This window comes from Rutidosis leptorrhynchoides, chromosome 11, assembly GCF_046630445.1.
Source record: "Rutidosis leptorrhynchoides isolate AG116_Rl617_1_P2 chromosome 11, CSIRO_AGI_Rlap_v1, whole genome shotgun sequence".
NCBI classification, from domain to species: domain Eukaryota; kingdom Viridiplantae; phylum Streptophyta; class Magnoliopsida; order Asterales; family Asteraceae; genus Rutidosis; species Rutidosis leptorrhynchoides.
Window position 1 is genome coordinate 335,118,634 of NC_092343.1, and position 18,099 is coordinate 335,136,732.

General features: G+C 35.6%; 1 protein-coding gene across 1 annotated transcript in view; it reads right to left on the minus strand.

Moving 5' to 3' along the window:
* Positions 1 to 11,132: 11,132 nt before the first annotated feature.
* Positions 11,133 to 18,099, minus strand: part of LOC139875794 (uncharacterized) — a 54,340-nt gene continuing 47,373 nt past the window's right edge. Inside the window, exon 2 of the mRNA XM_071863090.1 lies at positions 11,133 to 11,152. Coding sequence (XP_071719191.1) covers positions 11,133 to 11,152 — 20 coding nt within the window. The remainder of the gene's footprint in view (positions 11,153 to 18,099) is intronic.

Below are 18,099 nucleotides of genomic sequence, written 5' to 3' on the forward strand. Positions count from 1 at the left end.
ATTGGTGAAGTCCACTTTATGTGTCTAAATGGGCGGTTTGTGGTGATAGGTGTAAACCCTTGGTTAAGGGTGTTGAAGTCGAATTCTCTCATAGAGAATGTATGTTGATTGTTTGTATATCTATATGCGTATTATAGGTAAAAGGTTTGCTCGGTTTCTTTTGGAGGCGATTTACGTTTATGACTTGTGCGGGCAATTCGAGGTGAGTGGAATAATTATGCGTGAACGTATATAATGTATTTATTTGTGTGGTATGAATGTGGAAGTATCGCGGTGTTCAAGACACCACATTCTAGGTAACGAGTAGTATTGTCGCGGTGCTTAAGACACTACTCCTTGTGTAATTGACTTGTGGGATTGTCGCGGTGTTTAAGACACCACAATGTCGTGAGAGTGGAAGTGTCGCGGTGTTCAAGACACCACTCATTGTATTGAATGAAGTGTGGATTCGTCGCGGTGTTTAAGACGCCACATTGTTGTAAGGGTGAGTTAGTCGCGGTGTTTAAGACATCACCCGGGGGACTAGTGATTACGCGGTGTATAAGTAACACTAGTGGATGTTATGAACTCCAACGGACTTACATGTACCGTTCTCTTGTATACTTGGTTAACCATGGTTATTGTGTTGTAGTGTAGCATATGATAATGTTCGAGTTATATATATGCTATTGTTGTGCTAGCTTGTGGTATTGGAGGTTAATGGCTTTGTACTTGTGATGATAAGCTAATTGTGTTGCTAGCATGTATGCGGTATGTGAGTAAGTGTTTGCAAGTAGGTATATTATATATGTATGTGTATAATTATTGCATTCACTAGGCTTTATGCTTACCCCTCTCGTTGTTTACCTTTTTACAGGTATTTTGTTATGAAGCTAGCAAGTTGTTAGACTAGATGCATAGGAGCGCTTGGGCTCGAAGGGGTAGCTTTTGGTTATATGGACGTGGATTGGGGATTTGGTAGTCTCCGGGATTATGCTCTTGGTATTGGGTTGGGTTATTGAGTCTTAACCCGTATTTCTTGTGATCGGGTCATTATTACAAATGATTTTGTAAAGTGTAATTTGTGTGCCAAGGGTCATGATAGATTGTTAAACGTATCCTTATGATGTTATGTTTCGATTAAAACAGAGTTGAAAATGTATTATATTAATGGGACCTAACTAAATAAAAAAAATGTACTCTGTTTTTGGTTAAATGGATTTGGGTTGTTACAAGTGGTATCAGAGCATAGTCTAAGGGAATTAGGTGACCTTGGAATAGGTGCCTAGTCTTAGACTTATTGACAGTGGTGCGTTATTTGCGAGACTTGTAGGAGTACGGGTCGGATTGAGATTTGTTAGTGCCTTAGAGTAGGTGACTAACTAGGACTAGTGCTTGTCCAATGTGGGATTATGTGGGGCCCTATTTCATGTGTAAATTAGTGCCTTAGATCGCTAGTGCCTAATGTAAGTAGGCAAACTTGGACGTTGTTTTAGTGATAGTCACCTAGGTTGTAGGTTGACTTGTTGTTGTGGTATACTTGTGTACGTTTATTATTATCGTATATTGGTGTATATATACAGGTATCTTTTGGTGCGGTGTCCTAGGGACGAATCTATTGGAGAGATTCGCATGTTTGGCTGTTTGAGTGATCAAGTTCACGGTAAGGACTTAGGTCATTCTGGTACTAGGAGTTATCGCGTGTTATTTTGTGTGAATGTTGCGTCAGTCCGGGTAAAGTACTTTGCATGACCATGTGGAAATGGTAAGGTACGCATTTGTAATAGTGATTGATCACCATTATTACGAAAGTGTATCTTGACATCGAGCATGACATGACAAGTACCGAACGGAGGAAACATGGCATGGTTGGGGTAGAACGGGACGTGTTAGGAATCTTTTATTGGTTCCTAGGATATAGTGGTCTCGAGTGATGTGCTTGTTGTCACGTCGAGTTCTTTACGAGTCGGGAAGTGTTACGCTGGATTCGGTTAGCTAAGGTGAGTAAGCAACTCACGAGTTTGGCGCGTGCTTAGTCACCCTAAGTAGTGGGTGTACTGTTGAGAATGTTATTGGTTTTAGTTACCTATCGTAACTAGGATGACCGATTTACGTGTGCGTGTGTGCGGCGAAGACTTGAATTCCGTAATGGAATGCAATAAGTCTAATGATTGTAGTTTTGAGTTACACTCGGTAGAGTGTGTGGTTAGAGAATCGTGTTGGGATTCTTGTTGTGAGTCGCCTTGGAATTGGCGAATCGTGGAGTCGTTGGGTCGTTAAACTCATGGGAGTGGGACCCGTATGATGGTGATTTCGTTAGTGCGTTATGGATTGTAGGGTAACATTCCTAACGGAATATCCCTTGTAGTAGTGGTGTTATCGAGATGTAGAAGGGTGTAAGACTTGGTGTTCCCGAGCATCTCTTTAGTGTTAGATGAAGGGTTTCGTGAGGCTATATCGTTTGGCCTTGTGGACTATTGCGGGTAGCGTGTGATCGCTAGGAATTTTCGATAAGACGATAAACCGTAAGGTTTGTCGGGTATGTATGACTCCAGGTCATTATTATAGAGAGACGGGTGACATCGGGCGTATGGAACCTAAAGGTCGAGTTTCTAAAATTCGGTTGATTGTGGTGGGAGTCTGCATGACACGGCGTCAGGTGCCTTCTTATACCTGTTAGTGTAATGTTCAACTCCGGTGATGGTGTGATCACTTTGTGCTTAGGGTTCTTGTGAGATACCCTTTGGAAGCATCAAAGATTTTAAATAGTGATCGACGGGTGATAGTAATTCGACGGTTGCAAAAGTCGAAGTTTAGGAGCATTGCAGTAAATACTTCTTATGAAGTGGCAGATGAGCGAATCTTGTTGCTCTTATGTGATGGACGAGTTAGGATGACCGGTGAGCCGGTGATGGGCTTAATGGTCGATTAGGTCGAAGGTTATGATGAAGTGTTGATATTGCGGTCGATGCAATTATTGTGTCGGATTGGTCACTCTTCCCCATGAGAGTGAGTAATTGTTGATAATGGTTCGTTGCGTAGAAGGTCGGGTGATCTCGACTGAGATGCACGAATGATTTATCGGAGTGGCATATGCCTAGTCATAGAGGCGTGTGTGGGACTTTGGTGGAGTTCGCTTTGCGAACGATGAAGAGCTGTAAATTATGATTTGTGGTATGACGGTGCGATGTCGTCGCGTGTACGACGTCTCGAGTGATAGTACATGTCGGCTCTAAGAGCCTAAAGTGAATTTGCGGTGATTTGATGTTTATGACCAACGGTGAGAATGGTCAGGTATGACGTGAAATTACAATTCCGCGGGATGTTATCATCTTGGCGGTGAGAATGGAGAGATAAATCCTAAGTGGGGGAGTTTTTGCTGCCGCCCGAGGAATCTCCGGTGGTGTTAGATCAAGTGAAGTGTAAGTCTTCTTGTATAAGGTGGTCGTGCAGTACCAAGTGCGGTATGAGACCAAGTGTGAAGTGTGAGATCACGGACCTGAGAGAATGTAACTGTCGTTGCGGGTGCTCTCGTGATGAAAATTGGGTTGGTGCGAAACCCGGATAGTGCTGTTGAGTAGGTACGAGTTCGATTTCGGTATGGATACTATATATTCCCTTTCGGGAAACGTGATCGTGGAAATCGTCAGTGGATTATTCCATTTTATGGACGATTGTGAGGCGCGGAGTGACGGTTCCGATTGTCTCACATAGAGATACGCGGATATTGTTTCTTTGCAGGGGTGTGTTCCCTAGTGATGTGACGTGTTGGTTGCATTGAAATGTCGAGGCTATCCTTAACGGGCGGTCTAGGTAAGAGGATTTACCGAGTGTTGGTGAATACTTTTGGAGGTCGCGTGACGAATTGCGAATTGTTGGGATGATAATTCGCTATTGACAGGATTCTAGTACACAAATAGTTTCCATGCTAGTGATAGGAAGCTGTATTGTATGGATGTGTTGTTGGGTTTAGGGGAGAAACCCTGTGTCGAGTGTTGATGTTTTGTCTAACTTGTGGTGTATTATTGTCGTCCTGGATTAATTCAGAGACGGAAGGTCGTGTGCGGATCCATTCATGGGAAAGTTTGTATCCCTAGTGTGATTGGTTGGTGATACCGAAATTTCTTCGTTGAAGGAATGACCCGGTTGTGGAGACGAGGGGAGTTGGTTCTTGAATCGGAGAACATTCATGATTGAACGGTTGAGTGTAAATTTATGAACCGGTGAAGCACGGAGTTTTAACGCGGCATGAATCCTTCTCGATTTGGATTAATGCAAGACTTGGGTCACAGCGTAGTGGACCTAGTAGATCGCGTTGGGTGATATAGTTAAGGATGTAGCTTGTTGCGAGTTATAGCCGAGAGAACTTGAAGGGATGTTAAGTGGTAAGTGTTATTCGTAAGGATTTACTTTTACTCGGTCTTCGTCGTTTTGGATGTTGACCTTATTGTAGGACGTGGCTACTATTGGCATTGTACTTGTTAAGGGTATACCAAAGGGGTGATATCTCGGTACGAGATTGGTTGAGTTCTTCCCGATGTGAGGGATTGAGCAAGTTTCTAGTGCTCGGATTTGTGGATTTGGTAAATCGCGGATGGAGATTAAGTTGAAAGGGGGTGATTCATCGGAAGGGTCGCTTAAGTGCGGTGTAAGATCTTCGTGTTGCGGGAAATTTCGTAGACTTCGAGTTCGAAAGTACGTCGAAGGACCATAGGATGTAGGTCCGGATGGGTTAAGTGACGAAGATCACGAGGACGTGATCGAGTTTAAGTGGGGGAGAGTTGTAAGACCCAAATATTTATTGTACATAATGTATTTATGGTGTACGATGCGTGTATGAAGTGTACGAGACATGTACGTGTTGCTTGCTCGAACGTCGAAGAAAACTGGACGTTGTTTGGAGTCACAAGGTGTGTACGTACCTTTTCGACCCCAAATAAAGTTTATGTTGATGTTTCAAAGCCTTACCATTGGAAAGAAAATCTTATTACGTTTCCAACGATATTTGATTCATCGAAAACGGAGTTACGGTCAAAAAGTTATGGCCAAAACAAGTTTGCTGAAGTTCAGATGAAACAGGCAAATGCCGCGGCGCGACCAGAATGGCCACGGCGCGACAAATGCCTATTTTGAGGGTCAGAAAGCTTAAAAAAAGTGATCTAAAACCACCCTTTGGGCCACGGCGCGACAAACCTGCTCCGCGGCGCGACAATAGGCACGTTCTGGTACTTTTCAGCCTTTTAATGAGTTAAATGAGGGGCAAAGTTGGTATTTCACATATGGACGGGTCTTTGGCCATAAAACTGATCCTAATCTTATCTAAACCTCATTTCCTTCTCATTTCTTCCCTCCCACTCACACCCCAAACCCTAGAGAGAGAGTAAAGGGTTTAGAGAGAGAAAGCTCGAATCGGGGATGAAGAAGAGTGATTCGGGTCGGGTCTCAAGAGTTAAAGTTGTTCTCCTCATTCACGGCTACGTTGTGATAGTGATGGTAAGTTCTAACTCCGAAATTCATCTTTATGATTTGGTATTCAAGTTAGGGTTTTTAGCTTTTTAGTTGTAAAACCTATTTAGATGATGAAGTGGGTTTATGGAAACTAGTTATTTTTGATACATGGCGGGTTTTGGGTTGATTGACGTTTTGACCATAATTAGGCTTTGGTTTTGGGTGTAATCACTTAGTTTAGTGATTTTGGAAGCATTGGAACCCTTTTGGGTGTATTCGAGTTGACTAATTTTGAAATGGGTCAAAATTAGGGTTTATGTGTCAAAGTGGGTTTCGAGTGATGAAATTATGAGTTTGGGTCTTGCGTATGTTGGTTAAACCTTAGAACACTTGTATTGACTTGATTTTTGGGTGTAAACCCTAATCTAGGTCAAAATGGGTCGAATGGGTATTTTGGGTCAAGTGAGCTTGATTCGGTGTCAAACTAAGTTATGGGTCAAGATTTGATGAACCAAGTATATAAATGTTTGATTCAAGTGTTAAATGGTAATTTGGAAAGTTAGTCACTAGCCGTTAGTGATTAAAGATGTTTTTAGGACTTATGTCAAAATGGGTTGACTTAGATGGGTCAAATTTGGTAATGACTTTAATTTTGGATTAATTGGATGATAAGCAATTTTGGTTAAATTGTACTTGTTGGATGGGTCGGAATTACCACCCGTAGTGGTAATTGGTGAAGTCCACTTTATGTGTCTAAATGGGCGGTTTGTGGTGATAGGTGTAAACCCTTGGTTAAGGGTGTTGAAGTCGAATTCTCTCATAGAGAATGTATGTTGATTGTTTGTATATCTATATGCGTATTATAGGTAAAAGGTTTGCTCGGTTTCTTTTGGAGGCGATTTACGTTTATGACTTGTGCGGGCAATTCGAGGTGAGTGGAATAATTATGCGTGAACGTATATAATGTATTTATTTGTGTGGTATGAATGTGGAAGTATCGCGGTGTTCAAGACACCACATTCTAGGTAACGAGTAGTATTGTCGCGGTGCTTAAGACACTACTCCTTGTGTAATTGACTTGTGGGATTGTCGCGGTGTTTAAGACACCACAATGTCGTGAGAGTGGAAGTGTCGCGGTGTTCAAGACACCACTCATTGTATTGAATGAAGTGTGGATTCGTCGCGGTGTTTAAGACGCCACATTGTTGTAAGGGTGAGTTAGTCGCGGTGTTTAAGACATCACCCGGGGGACTAGTGATTACGCGGTGTATAAGTAACACTAGTGGATGTTATGAACTCCAACGGACTTACATGTACCGTTCTCTTGTATACTTGGTTAACCATGGTTATTGTGTTGTAGTGTAGCATATGATAATGTTCGAGTTATATATATGCTATTGTTGTGCTAGCTTGTGGTATTGGAGGTTAATGGCTTTGTACTTGTGATGATAAGCTAATTGTGTTGCTAGCATGTATGCGGTATGTGAGTAAGTGTTTGCAAGTAGGTATATTATATATGTATGTGTATAATTATTGCATTCACTAGGCTTTATGCTTACCCCTCTCGTTGTTTACCTTTTTACAGGTATTTTGTTATGAAGCTAGCAAGTTGTTAGACTAGATGCATAGGAGCGCTTGGGCTCGAAGGGGTAGCTTTTGGTTATATGGACGTGGATTGGGGATTTGGTAGTCTCCGGGATTATGCTCTTGGTATTGGGTTGGGTTATTGAGTCTTAACCCGTATTTCTTGTGATCGGGTCATTATTACAAATGATTTTGTAAAGTGTAATTTGTGTGCCAAGGGTCATGATAGATTGTTAAACGTATCCTTATGATGTTATGTTTCGATTAAAACAGAGTTGAAAATGTATTATATTAATGGGACCTAACTAAATAAAAAAAATGTACTCTGTTTTTGGTTAAATGGATTTGGGTTGTTACAGTAATGTTTTTTTACTTTAATGAAAGTTATTTCTATTTATGTTGATTTTTATAATTATTTTAATATATGTTATATTTAAAATCACTAAAATAATACAGTAATAAAAATAAAAACTGACATACCCAAGTGACCTAGGTCACCACTCTTTTATATATATATATATATATATATATATATATATATATATATATATATATATATATATATATATATATATATATATATATCACTTTTTCTGATTCAGCAAGTCACATCTGACATGCTAAGTGACCTGGGTCACCACTCCCAGTGCTCTTATTGAATTAAGGACGGAAATAAATAATATTAACCAAAATTATGTACACAATTGTAGAAGAAAATCATCTTCCCCCCGTCCCAAATCTATTGTCCATTATTCTATTTTGGGATGTCCCAAATTAATTGTCCAGATTCTTTTTCAACCAATCAAAAGAGGTTAATCTGGAGAGAGAAGATATATTATTGGTGGAGAATAAAGTTAGTGGAATTTCCTAAAACTGCGTGTTTTATGTCTGAGGACAATAGATTTGGGACGAATGGAGTACATAGTAGTTCTCAAGCATCTTACATTTCCATGATGAGAATAACAAAAGGAAGATGTTAAACTGCTTGCATGTTTGTACTTGTGGTTACCTTCACCATCATCGACAAAAATATATATTATATACATCCTAAGTTTCCACAAATCAAGAAAATGATGGTTACCTTCACCACTATCGACTTTTGTTGGTTATATTTTGGCTAGAATAAAGACGAGATTACTTGTCTCACATTAGTGTATGGAAGAAAAGATGGGTGAACTCTTTGAATATAAAATGAGTTTGTCTCACATTGGTAGATGGAAGAAAGAGTGGGTGACTTCTTCCCATCTGACCTCCGTCTCCTTCTTCCCCTCCATCCGTCGCCTTCAATTTTCTAGCCAAATCACAGGAGTTCTATTTTCCTATCATAAGAGTAGGTGGTACTCCAAAAATGTTTTCGTTTGTAAATTATTTGGGTCTGCTATAGTATTCAACATGTGACGGAGGTTTCTTTTGGGGATCATATTAGCTTATTTGAGGATGTACTCCAATTAACGAATATTTGGCAACTTGTTGTTTAAAATCCTTGATTTAGTAGTTTTTTAATCCTCGATATGAAGACAAATATGTGGGAAAAAAATTAAATGGACAAAAATACCCTCACATGTCATTCACATCTTAAGCTTTACCGAAAAAATATAACAATCGTTAGGCCGAGACTAATTGTGTACTTAATGCAAATATGGATGACCAACCGTGTCAAAATAAATACTTAAGTCGTTATTATGCAATTTCAAGCAAGCATTGGGGACAACCGCGTAATTTTGTCATAATAGCATATTGTTTTATATTTTTCTTTAGCAATTTGCTAAATGTAGCCTTTAGGTTACGTTAAAACATAGTCGATGTCTTATTTATAATTTAAAGTTATCATCAATAAATATTGATGTCAAATTTTAATTAGTAAAGTATTAAAGTTTACAATTAATTCGATTGAGTTATATATCTATAGTTTCTATTTAAATACTATAATGATGATATCATTATGAAGCTAATTCCTTTGTTAAGAAAAAATCAAAAAAAAAAAAGAAAAAAAAATATAAGCAAGGTGACAGATGTCATTAATCTAATAATTTTGAATTGAAATTAAATTTTATTAATTAATTATTATTATTAAATCTTATTAATAATTTTTCTAATTATTAAATTTAAATAATTTTGAATTATTTTAATTAATTATTTTGAATTGAGTACGAGAAGGTATATAAAACTAGGAGAAAGAAACCAATTTTAAATTTATATTTTAATTTACATTTATAAAATAAAATGACAACCAATATTATCTTTTATGATTGGATGTGGATTGTTTAATATGCATTTTAGGTGTTTTAAGAAATGTTCAGCTGACGAGTTTCTTAGTCGGACTCTGTAGTTTCACGGGTCATTAAACTAAATGGCTTTAGCATTTACGTTCATTTAATACCTAACATATATCATTAAAATGTTTCGTTTAAACAAACTCGTGGTTATACGGGTCATTTCACTATTAATACATTATAAGTTTAAACGTAACCGAAAAGGTCACATTTAACGAATCTCATTTATTTATTTATATGTGTTTATAATATGTGTTTGATACATTTTAAATAAATCTAACAATCTTATGGAGTAAAAATCAATAGCAAATTAATTGTAATTAATTGTTGCTTTCCTGATAAATTGAAACGATACAGAAGCACCAAATTATGGAAATAAGAGTTCGGGTTATTCGGGTTAAGTTAACCATTAGATTCTTTTTACATGTTATTTGTTTTGAAAGAAAAAAAAATAAATAAAAAATAAATAAAAATAAAAAGATATATTAATGTGGAATTAGATCGATTTATCAACTACCTATCAAAGAGTTTAATACATTGATAACTTTCTACAGTTGTATGATTCATGCATCAATCGATCTTCTACGATTGTTGATTTAAATTATTATCCCAAAATAATACCTGACGACCGTATTGATTCTCTTTAAGTAGTAAGCAATCAATTAATTAAATTAAATTAAATTTAATGTTTAAAATGAAATAAATTTTTAAACATTATCCTGAAAATTAAATATATTATATGAATCATCAATATTGACATAAACAAACCGAGGTACTCTTGGCCAATCCGAACCTTGCAGCTATCGGTGTGGATTTTTTCCAAATTGTTATATATATAGTACAATGATTATTACAACATTTGTTTATTCATTGATGATGTTACGGAGTAACATTTTTAGGATTGTTTTATGTATACACCATCCGTAATGGTGACCGGTGTCACTTTTGTTGTCACTTTTCTTTTTGCACTTTTTTACTGAGTATGACGTGTTACTTTTCTGAGTGGAATAATGGTGGTGTTACTTTCCTGGTGTTACTTTAGTGGAATGCTGAGTTATTTTTCTTTTTTTTTTCTTTTATTTATTTTTATTTATATTATTATATGGATATATTTATTTTTTAAAAATGTGGTTAAAATATAACGGCTATATTTATAACCGTTATTTTTTTTTTTAAACGGCTACTTTTACCCCTATATATACAACCACTCTTCTCAACTCATAAACACACACTTCATCTCTTGTAAAACTCCCAAATCGTAAACACGCACTTCGAAATGAGCCCGTTGAATGTTGTTGTTAAAGTTCACTACGGAGGTGAATTTGATAGCGAAATGATGAATTATAACGAGTACGAAACACGAGATTATTACATGGATGTTAAGTGTCCAAGTTATAGGTGTTTGCTTGAGTTGCTACAGCGAGACATATTCTACCCCACTAGACAAATCTGGTTTTTCAAAAAACCCAACGCTCGTGCCTCGCTACTAGAAGAAGATCACGATTGGTTTGGTGCGATTAGGCGAGCCTTGTTACGTAACCAACCAATTAACCTTTACACCGAATGGATTGATGAAAGCTACGCCATTTCTGCAAGTGAAGATGAAGCTGCTCCTGAATCTCCAGGGTTTCAGCAACATTATCCACGTGAATTCGAAGATTGATGATTGTGTTTGTTGAAAATAGCCGTTAGGAATAATGTAATCGTTTTTAGGAAATAAGTTTATTTTCTATTTATAAGAAATAATGTAATCGTTTTAGGAATTATTATAATAAACGGCTATATTTTATGATTACCAATCCATCATTACAACTAAACATGAATTACATTAATTGAAATTACATAATTTTAAAAATTCATTAACCAAACTATAAAATACATAACATAATTTTAAAAATTTATCAACCAAACTATGAAATTACATTAATTGGATTATGAGGCGCTTTTACCAACATGGCTGATGTTAAAGCGAAGGGGTACAAAATAGTTATATTTTTACTACAAAATACTATTAAATACGATACAATTTTACACAAGTTATTTATTTATTTATAGAGTGGATATATCTAAACCTTGCTACAACACTTATAGGCAGTGTACCTAATCGTACAGTAGTATAGTTTTTAGTAAGTCCGATTCGTCCACAGGGAACTCGCCAAGTTTAACGCTATATTTTTAAAACTATATTTGTAAATATATAAATATATATAAGTAGTATTATTATTATAAAAGGGGGTTTTTACCGTTTCATGACCGGTTTGTCGATTTTAAAACTTAAGTCGCAGTTAAAACCTAATGTAAAATATTAAAAATAAATATAACTTAATTTAAAGCGTAAAGTAAATAACGATAATGAAATTGCGATAAATAAAAATGCGATAAAATAAAATGACAATAAATTTTAAAGTGCGATAATTAAAAGTGCAATTAAATATGAAATAAAGGAATTATGCTTATTTAAACTTCCGTAATCATGATGTTTGACGTGTTGATTTTAGTTTATTCTCATGGGTTAATTGTCCTAGATTATTCAATATGTCCGTATGGTTTTTGTCCATAACAGTCCATCAGTCATAAATATAAAGTGCGAGTGTCCTCGTCAAATTATTCTTATATCCGAAGTCAAATATTCCAACTAATTGGGGATTTAAACTGTAACAAGGTCTTAATACTTTGTTTAATAATTACACCAGGATATCGACTGCGTGTAATCCAAGGTTTTAATACTTTGTTAACAATTACGCCAAGTGTCCTTGTACATAATTCACCCCTGTTTTAATGAGTCTATTGACTATTAATCCATTCCCGTATCCGGTTAAATGAACGATTATTAGTACTTATAAATATCTCGCCCATCGTGTCCGATCGAGTGTATATGGTTATTTATAGGTACGTTAAATTATAAATCTTTATATTAAATTAACAAACTATCATTTAATTAAACAAATATAAAGCCCATTAATAGCCCATAGTCTAATTTCTACAAGTGTCGTTCTTTTGTCCAAACCCCAATTATGGTACAAAGCCCAATTACCCCGTCTTAATATTTTAGCCCAACATCACGATTACTTCGGCTTAAATAAGCATAATAATAAATTAGCTACGAGACATTAATTTAAAAAGGTTGAACATAACTTACAATGATTAATAATAGTGTAGCGTTACACGGACATAATTTCGACTTACACCCTTACAACATTCGCTAACATACCCTTATTATTATAATTAAAATTAAAATTAAAATTATAATATATATATATATATATATATACGTTGATAGATGAAGAAGAGAAAAAGATGTGTTTACATTCGACTGAAACTGCGAAATTTATAGCAATGTGGCCTCACTTTTTGGGTCATGCGACCGCATGAATTTCCTTCTTCCTGGCCATGCGATCGCATGGCCAGCTGAGACAGCTCACATTTGGTTGTTTTCTTCTTGCCAACGGTTTAATTAAATATATATAATATATAAATAATTTTAAGAATTATTTATATATTATATTTTATTTATATGCATAGTTGACTTGTAATTTTTAGTCCGTTGCGTCGAGCGTTGAGAGTTGACTCTGGTCCTGGTTCCGGATTTTTGAACGTCCTTTCGTACAATTTAATATCTTGTATTTTGCTTTTTGCGGCTTGTACTCTTCTAATTTTGAGATGTTTCTCATCAATAATTTGAACCACTTTGATTGTACTTTGTACTTTTTAGCTTTTTGGTCGTTTGCGTCTTCAATTCGACGAATCTGTCTTTTGTCTTCACCTTTTATTATTTAAACGAATATCACTTGTAAATAGAACATTTGCAACTAAAAGCTTGTCTTTCTTGAGGGATAATGCTATGAAATATATGTTCGTTTTTAGCATTATTAAATATTCCCACACTTGAGCGTTGCTTGTCCTCAAGCAATATATTCTTGAAATAAAAATACTAGAATCACTTATTTATTCTTCACACTTTGTACATCAGTGATTTCTATACGGCGGTATGAACAATGGTAGTAACGATGTGGTTTACAGTCCCACATGACTATAAAAATTTAGATCCTTTAGGAAATTGGATCTTTATGAAAACATTTGATCTTTTGAAAATTAAATCTAGCTTTTACCCTAGATAAGTTTTCCGGAATAACCCTTCACCGGTGTTTGCAAAATTGTTTTTGTGGGTTTCAGATTTGAAAATTTTAGCTCAAAACTTGCGGTTTTGTGTCACCCACTTGCTAACCTTGTATTAGGAAAGCAACACGTCCAGTTTACTTGCTCAGTATATTACCTTTCGGTAAACTACCGTCCGGTTGTAAAGGAAAGCGTAGAACAAGTAACTGTTAAGGCAATGTCCCGTGACATGCTTTTAATTATGGTCTATAACGTGTCGGATGCAATTACTATCCTTGGTAGGAGCAATAGTAAAGATCACCTTATAGTTTTTCGGTCTGGCACAAGGTCCTGTCTTTGACCATGCTATGCAACCACCGTTCTTACGGTTGACACTCGATTTGGTTCAGGTGACCTAATGAATTCCAGGTGAATTCCTAGGATTTTACGTTCAATGGTAATGAACGCATTGAAAATAGGGTTTTCAGAAAACAAATCGGTTTTAATTTGATCAAAATATTTTCTCGTTCAAGCTCGAGTTTAGATATCATCGAATTCCATGAGTTTGTAATTCTCAATCTTTAAAAGTCAATCTCTAGGATTGAGTAATATCAGGCTTAAAAGCTGATTTTTAATCTTTTAAGGAGATTATCCTTTTTTGCGGATCTGATTCATTAGTCTTATCAAGCTAATTTGCACGGTGCCCTCACCATTTTACGAGACAGATCCTCTCATGGTTAGGATAAGTCTGACCACTTGGCGACCCTGTTTGATGCTGAGGTCCGTGGATTTCCTGCTAATTTTAGAGATGACTTTTCTAGTTTTTTCGTCAACCTACAGCTGGTCTGGACGACAACTTCTTGACCTAAATCAAGAAGCGCGTGTCTTTTTCGGAAGACTTTACTTCCTTTTAATGATGGAATTGATTCATCGTGTAGATCCATCTTTTCTTTCAAATATATTATAAGAAATTGGGTAAAACTGATAAAATTGTCCAAAACAAAAGTATCTTCAGTTATTTGTACAAAAATATGTGATATATGTTTTAAATAACTTGGTAAATTTTTTTCACACTTGGCTTTTATTTTCCTTTCTTTGCCTTTTTATTGTCCTCTATTCCATTTTAAATGAATTCTAACATTTTGGGTTGTTTCTCAATTTATGTCTTTTCCGAGGTAACAATAATTTCGGTGTTAACACCTAGTTTTATCGTTCATAAATATGTATAAACATGATTTTGAATTCATTTATTTGAAAATTTTAAAATTTTTTACTAGAATTGGGTAGTCAGTATATAAGACTAGGGTCGTTCTTTATTATCAGAGAGCACTAGATTCTAATACAACTACTGCGTTAATAGTATTTTTAATGGTAACCAAGTGTATAAGTTAAAATTTTTTAAAAATCCGAAAGAATTTAACCCCTTCCCATACTTAAGATCTTGCAATGCCCTCATTTGCAAGAAATCAGTAACAATTTAAATTATTGAGGGTGATTAGCGTAGAAAAATGATTAAATTTTACCAAAGTTTTCAAACATATTGGCGTTTGTTTGCTGAATGATAAATGGTGCACATCATTTGTTCATTCTGTCGTGTTGTTAGATCACATTTATTTTTCGTTTTGTCGTCAAAATTAGTAGCTTTTGCTGAACATAATGTCAGTCTTTGAAAATGCGCTGTTTTACCCTGTTGTATACAATTGACAATATACATACATACAAATATAAACATGCATGGTAATTTGTAATGGGACTTAACATCCCACTTTCAAATCAAATATGAAATATTAGTACAAAATAATAAAAATGTTAAAACTTACATAAAAGTATCAAAATATAATGTGTTTAAACATAAATAAATAGAAATAATAAATAATTAAAAGATAAAAATTATAGAAATCACCAACAGGAACTATATCAATCTGGATAGGGGTTCCAGTTCATGTCGTCGGTCGGGTTCCATGGTTGGTGATAGGTGTACTGGTAGGCTTGGTTAGGGTCGTAGAGAGTATATGGTGGTCTCATCTCGGGCTGGTGTGGAGGATAGTAAGCGGGTCGGGTCGGTACGTAGTGATCCTGAGGTGATAGTCGACTCATGATCTGACGCTGATGATAATCCCATCTATCATGCTGTCGTTGCCTGGAATGCTCGTACTCATTCCGGGCTTGCCACTGCTCGTATCGATTATGTCTATCCTGGTTTGTCATTTCTACCTCATCTATACGCTGGTAGACGTCAGTCATAGCCTCCCTAATGACATCCTAAATGTCATCCGCTTCCTCCATTTCCTCATCTGAACCTCTCTCTACCATTGGATGACGACCAACATATGGTACTACCTGATTGCGTCTGCTCTTCAATACCTTAGCACCCTGATAGACCTTTAATCCTAAGGTATCATCCTGTTCCCTACATACCATAAGTGGACCCCCTTGATCCCTATCTACACCCAAATACTCTCCAATGAGAGTAACAAAAATACCCCCTCCTATTATTCCCCCTTCCTGTATTCCTTCCACTATCTTAGACAAATAAAAACCAACACAGTAGGGGATATTAACAAAGTCTCTTGGGTCTCGAATACACTTAAGGTAGAATAAATCATGTAAGGTCATTTTCTCCTAGTTGTGACCTCTCTGTGTAATCGAGTTAGCCAGAAATCTATGAATTATACAAAGCTCGGCTTTGTTAATATGTAAGTAGGTATGTGTTCTTGCCCGTCCAAAAAAATTAAAATCTGACATACGCCTCTAGACGGCGTTAGCATCAAAATTCCTATCTACCCTTTCACCATGATAAATCAAATTCATACAATCGGGTAGTAGTAATTCAGCGGGCGTATATATCTGTAAAGTCCTGGCCATGTCCAACATGGACATCCTGTACATCCTACGGCCAAGTATAAATCTAAGAAAACTTCTATCATCTAATCTAACTACATCTGCATTTAACGCTATAGTATTCATAAGCTCAATGCACCATTCCTTATATACAGGCCTACGAATGGTGAATAAACGTTCTCAATCGGAAAAAGAAGAGATGCCATACCTTTGGATCAAATGCTGTCTAACTGAGTTAGCAAGTTAGACCCTTTCCAAAGGCTCCCAATCGATTACCCTCGACACTTTTACATTTTTCGTTACCAATTTGAATTTGTTACTTTGATATGTCGGGTAATCTCTCCAACTCCGATCAAATCTCAAATTGGGATGCAACTGTTCTTCATGAATCGTTGGGTGTTGTACTATCGGATGCATCGGAAATACTACCTAGGCATCAATATATTCCAGTTGCGGATCATAATAAGGTACATGTTGATCAGGTTGTTGTTGTTGTTCCTGTTGTTGCTCCTGTTCTGGTTCATATTGCATTTCTGGTTCAGGTTGTGGAGCAGGTTGTCTAGATGATGATGATGCACCATCAGTATTAGTAAATCTCTGCAAAACACATTAAACACAATTTTTGTGCATCCAAATATGCATTAGTGTTAGCAAAATAACAACTTGAAACAATTACAATAATATGTTCAATCAAAATTAAACTTATATACATTTTCACAATTTTTACAATTCTACACTTTTTCAAATAAGCATTTATGAAAATGGTTACAAAGTTCATAAGTATTCAACTTAAATAACATGTTAAAATAACCATTACTAGCAATTAAACAAGTTTCAAATGGCATTTACATCAATTTAATCATGTTCATGAATTTTATACCTAAAAAGTCCACTTTAATTCTCAAAAATCATGTTTAGGATCGAAGTTTGGATCATTTAGCTACCTAAACATGTTACACTACTTAATTTAGCAATAATTCATGACAAAAATCGGCCATAACCTGTTTATATCAAAAAGTCCCAAATTGCTCAAGAACACAAACCCTAGATTTCTAAAAATTTTGAAGTTTTTGGCTTTAAATCATGTTAAATAGCATCAATCTAGGTTATACATGCATAATTTACTAACAATTTAACTTTAATTACATTAGAAATTAACAAAATCAAATTAGGAAAATTATAGCTCAAGAACACTAAAAATCAAATTTAAAGAGGTTTAGGGGTGTAATTGTTACCCTTCTTGATAAACTTCGTATCAAATTCATGATTAGAGCGGATTATAGCAAGAAATTTGGTGAATTTTGGTGAAAAATTGATGAAATTTGAGAGGGTTTATGTGTGTGTTCGTATGTGTTTGTGTGTGTGAAGTGAGACAGAAGTAACAGCTCGATGAACTTGTAACCTGACCAGTTTTTTGACACCATGTGACCGCATGGTTTTTGTGAAGGAACCCCATGCGATCGTATGGGGTCTGTTTCTTTCTTTTTTTTTTTTAATAAAAACCTTATACTTTTTTAAAACAAATAATTAATAAATTTTAAAAATTTGTTTCTTTTTAGGAGTGAGGACGTTTCAGATTGTTGTTGTAGTGACCCGAACTTTTCCATGTTTATTTATATATTAAATGAAATTGTTATTTACATGATTAAGTGTTTCCAACGTGTTAAGCAATCAAACTTGTTAAGACTTGATTAATTGAAATAGGTTTCATATAGACAATTGACCACCCAAGTTGACCGGTGATTCACGAACGTTAAAACTTGTAAAAACTATATGATGACATATATATGGTTATATATATAGTTAACATGATATTATGATAAGTAAACATATCATTAAGTATATTAATAATGAACTACATATGTAAAAACAAGACTAC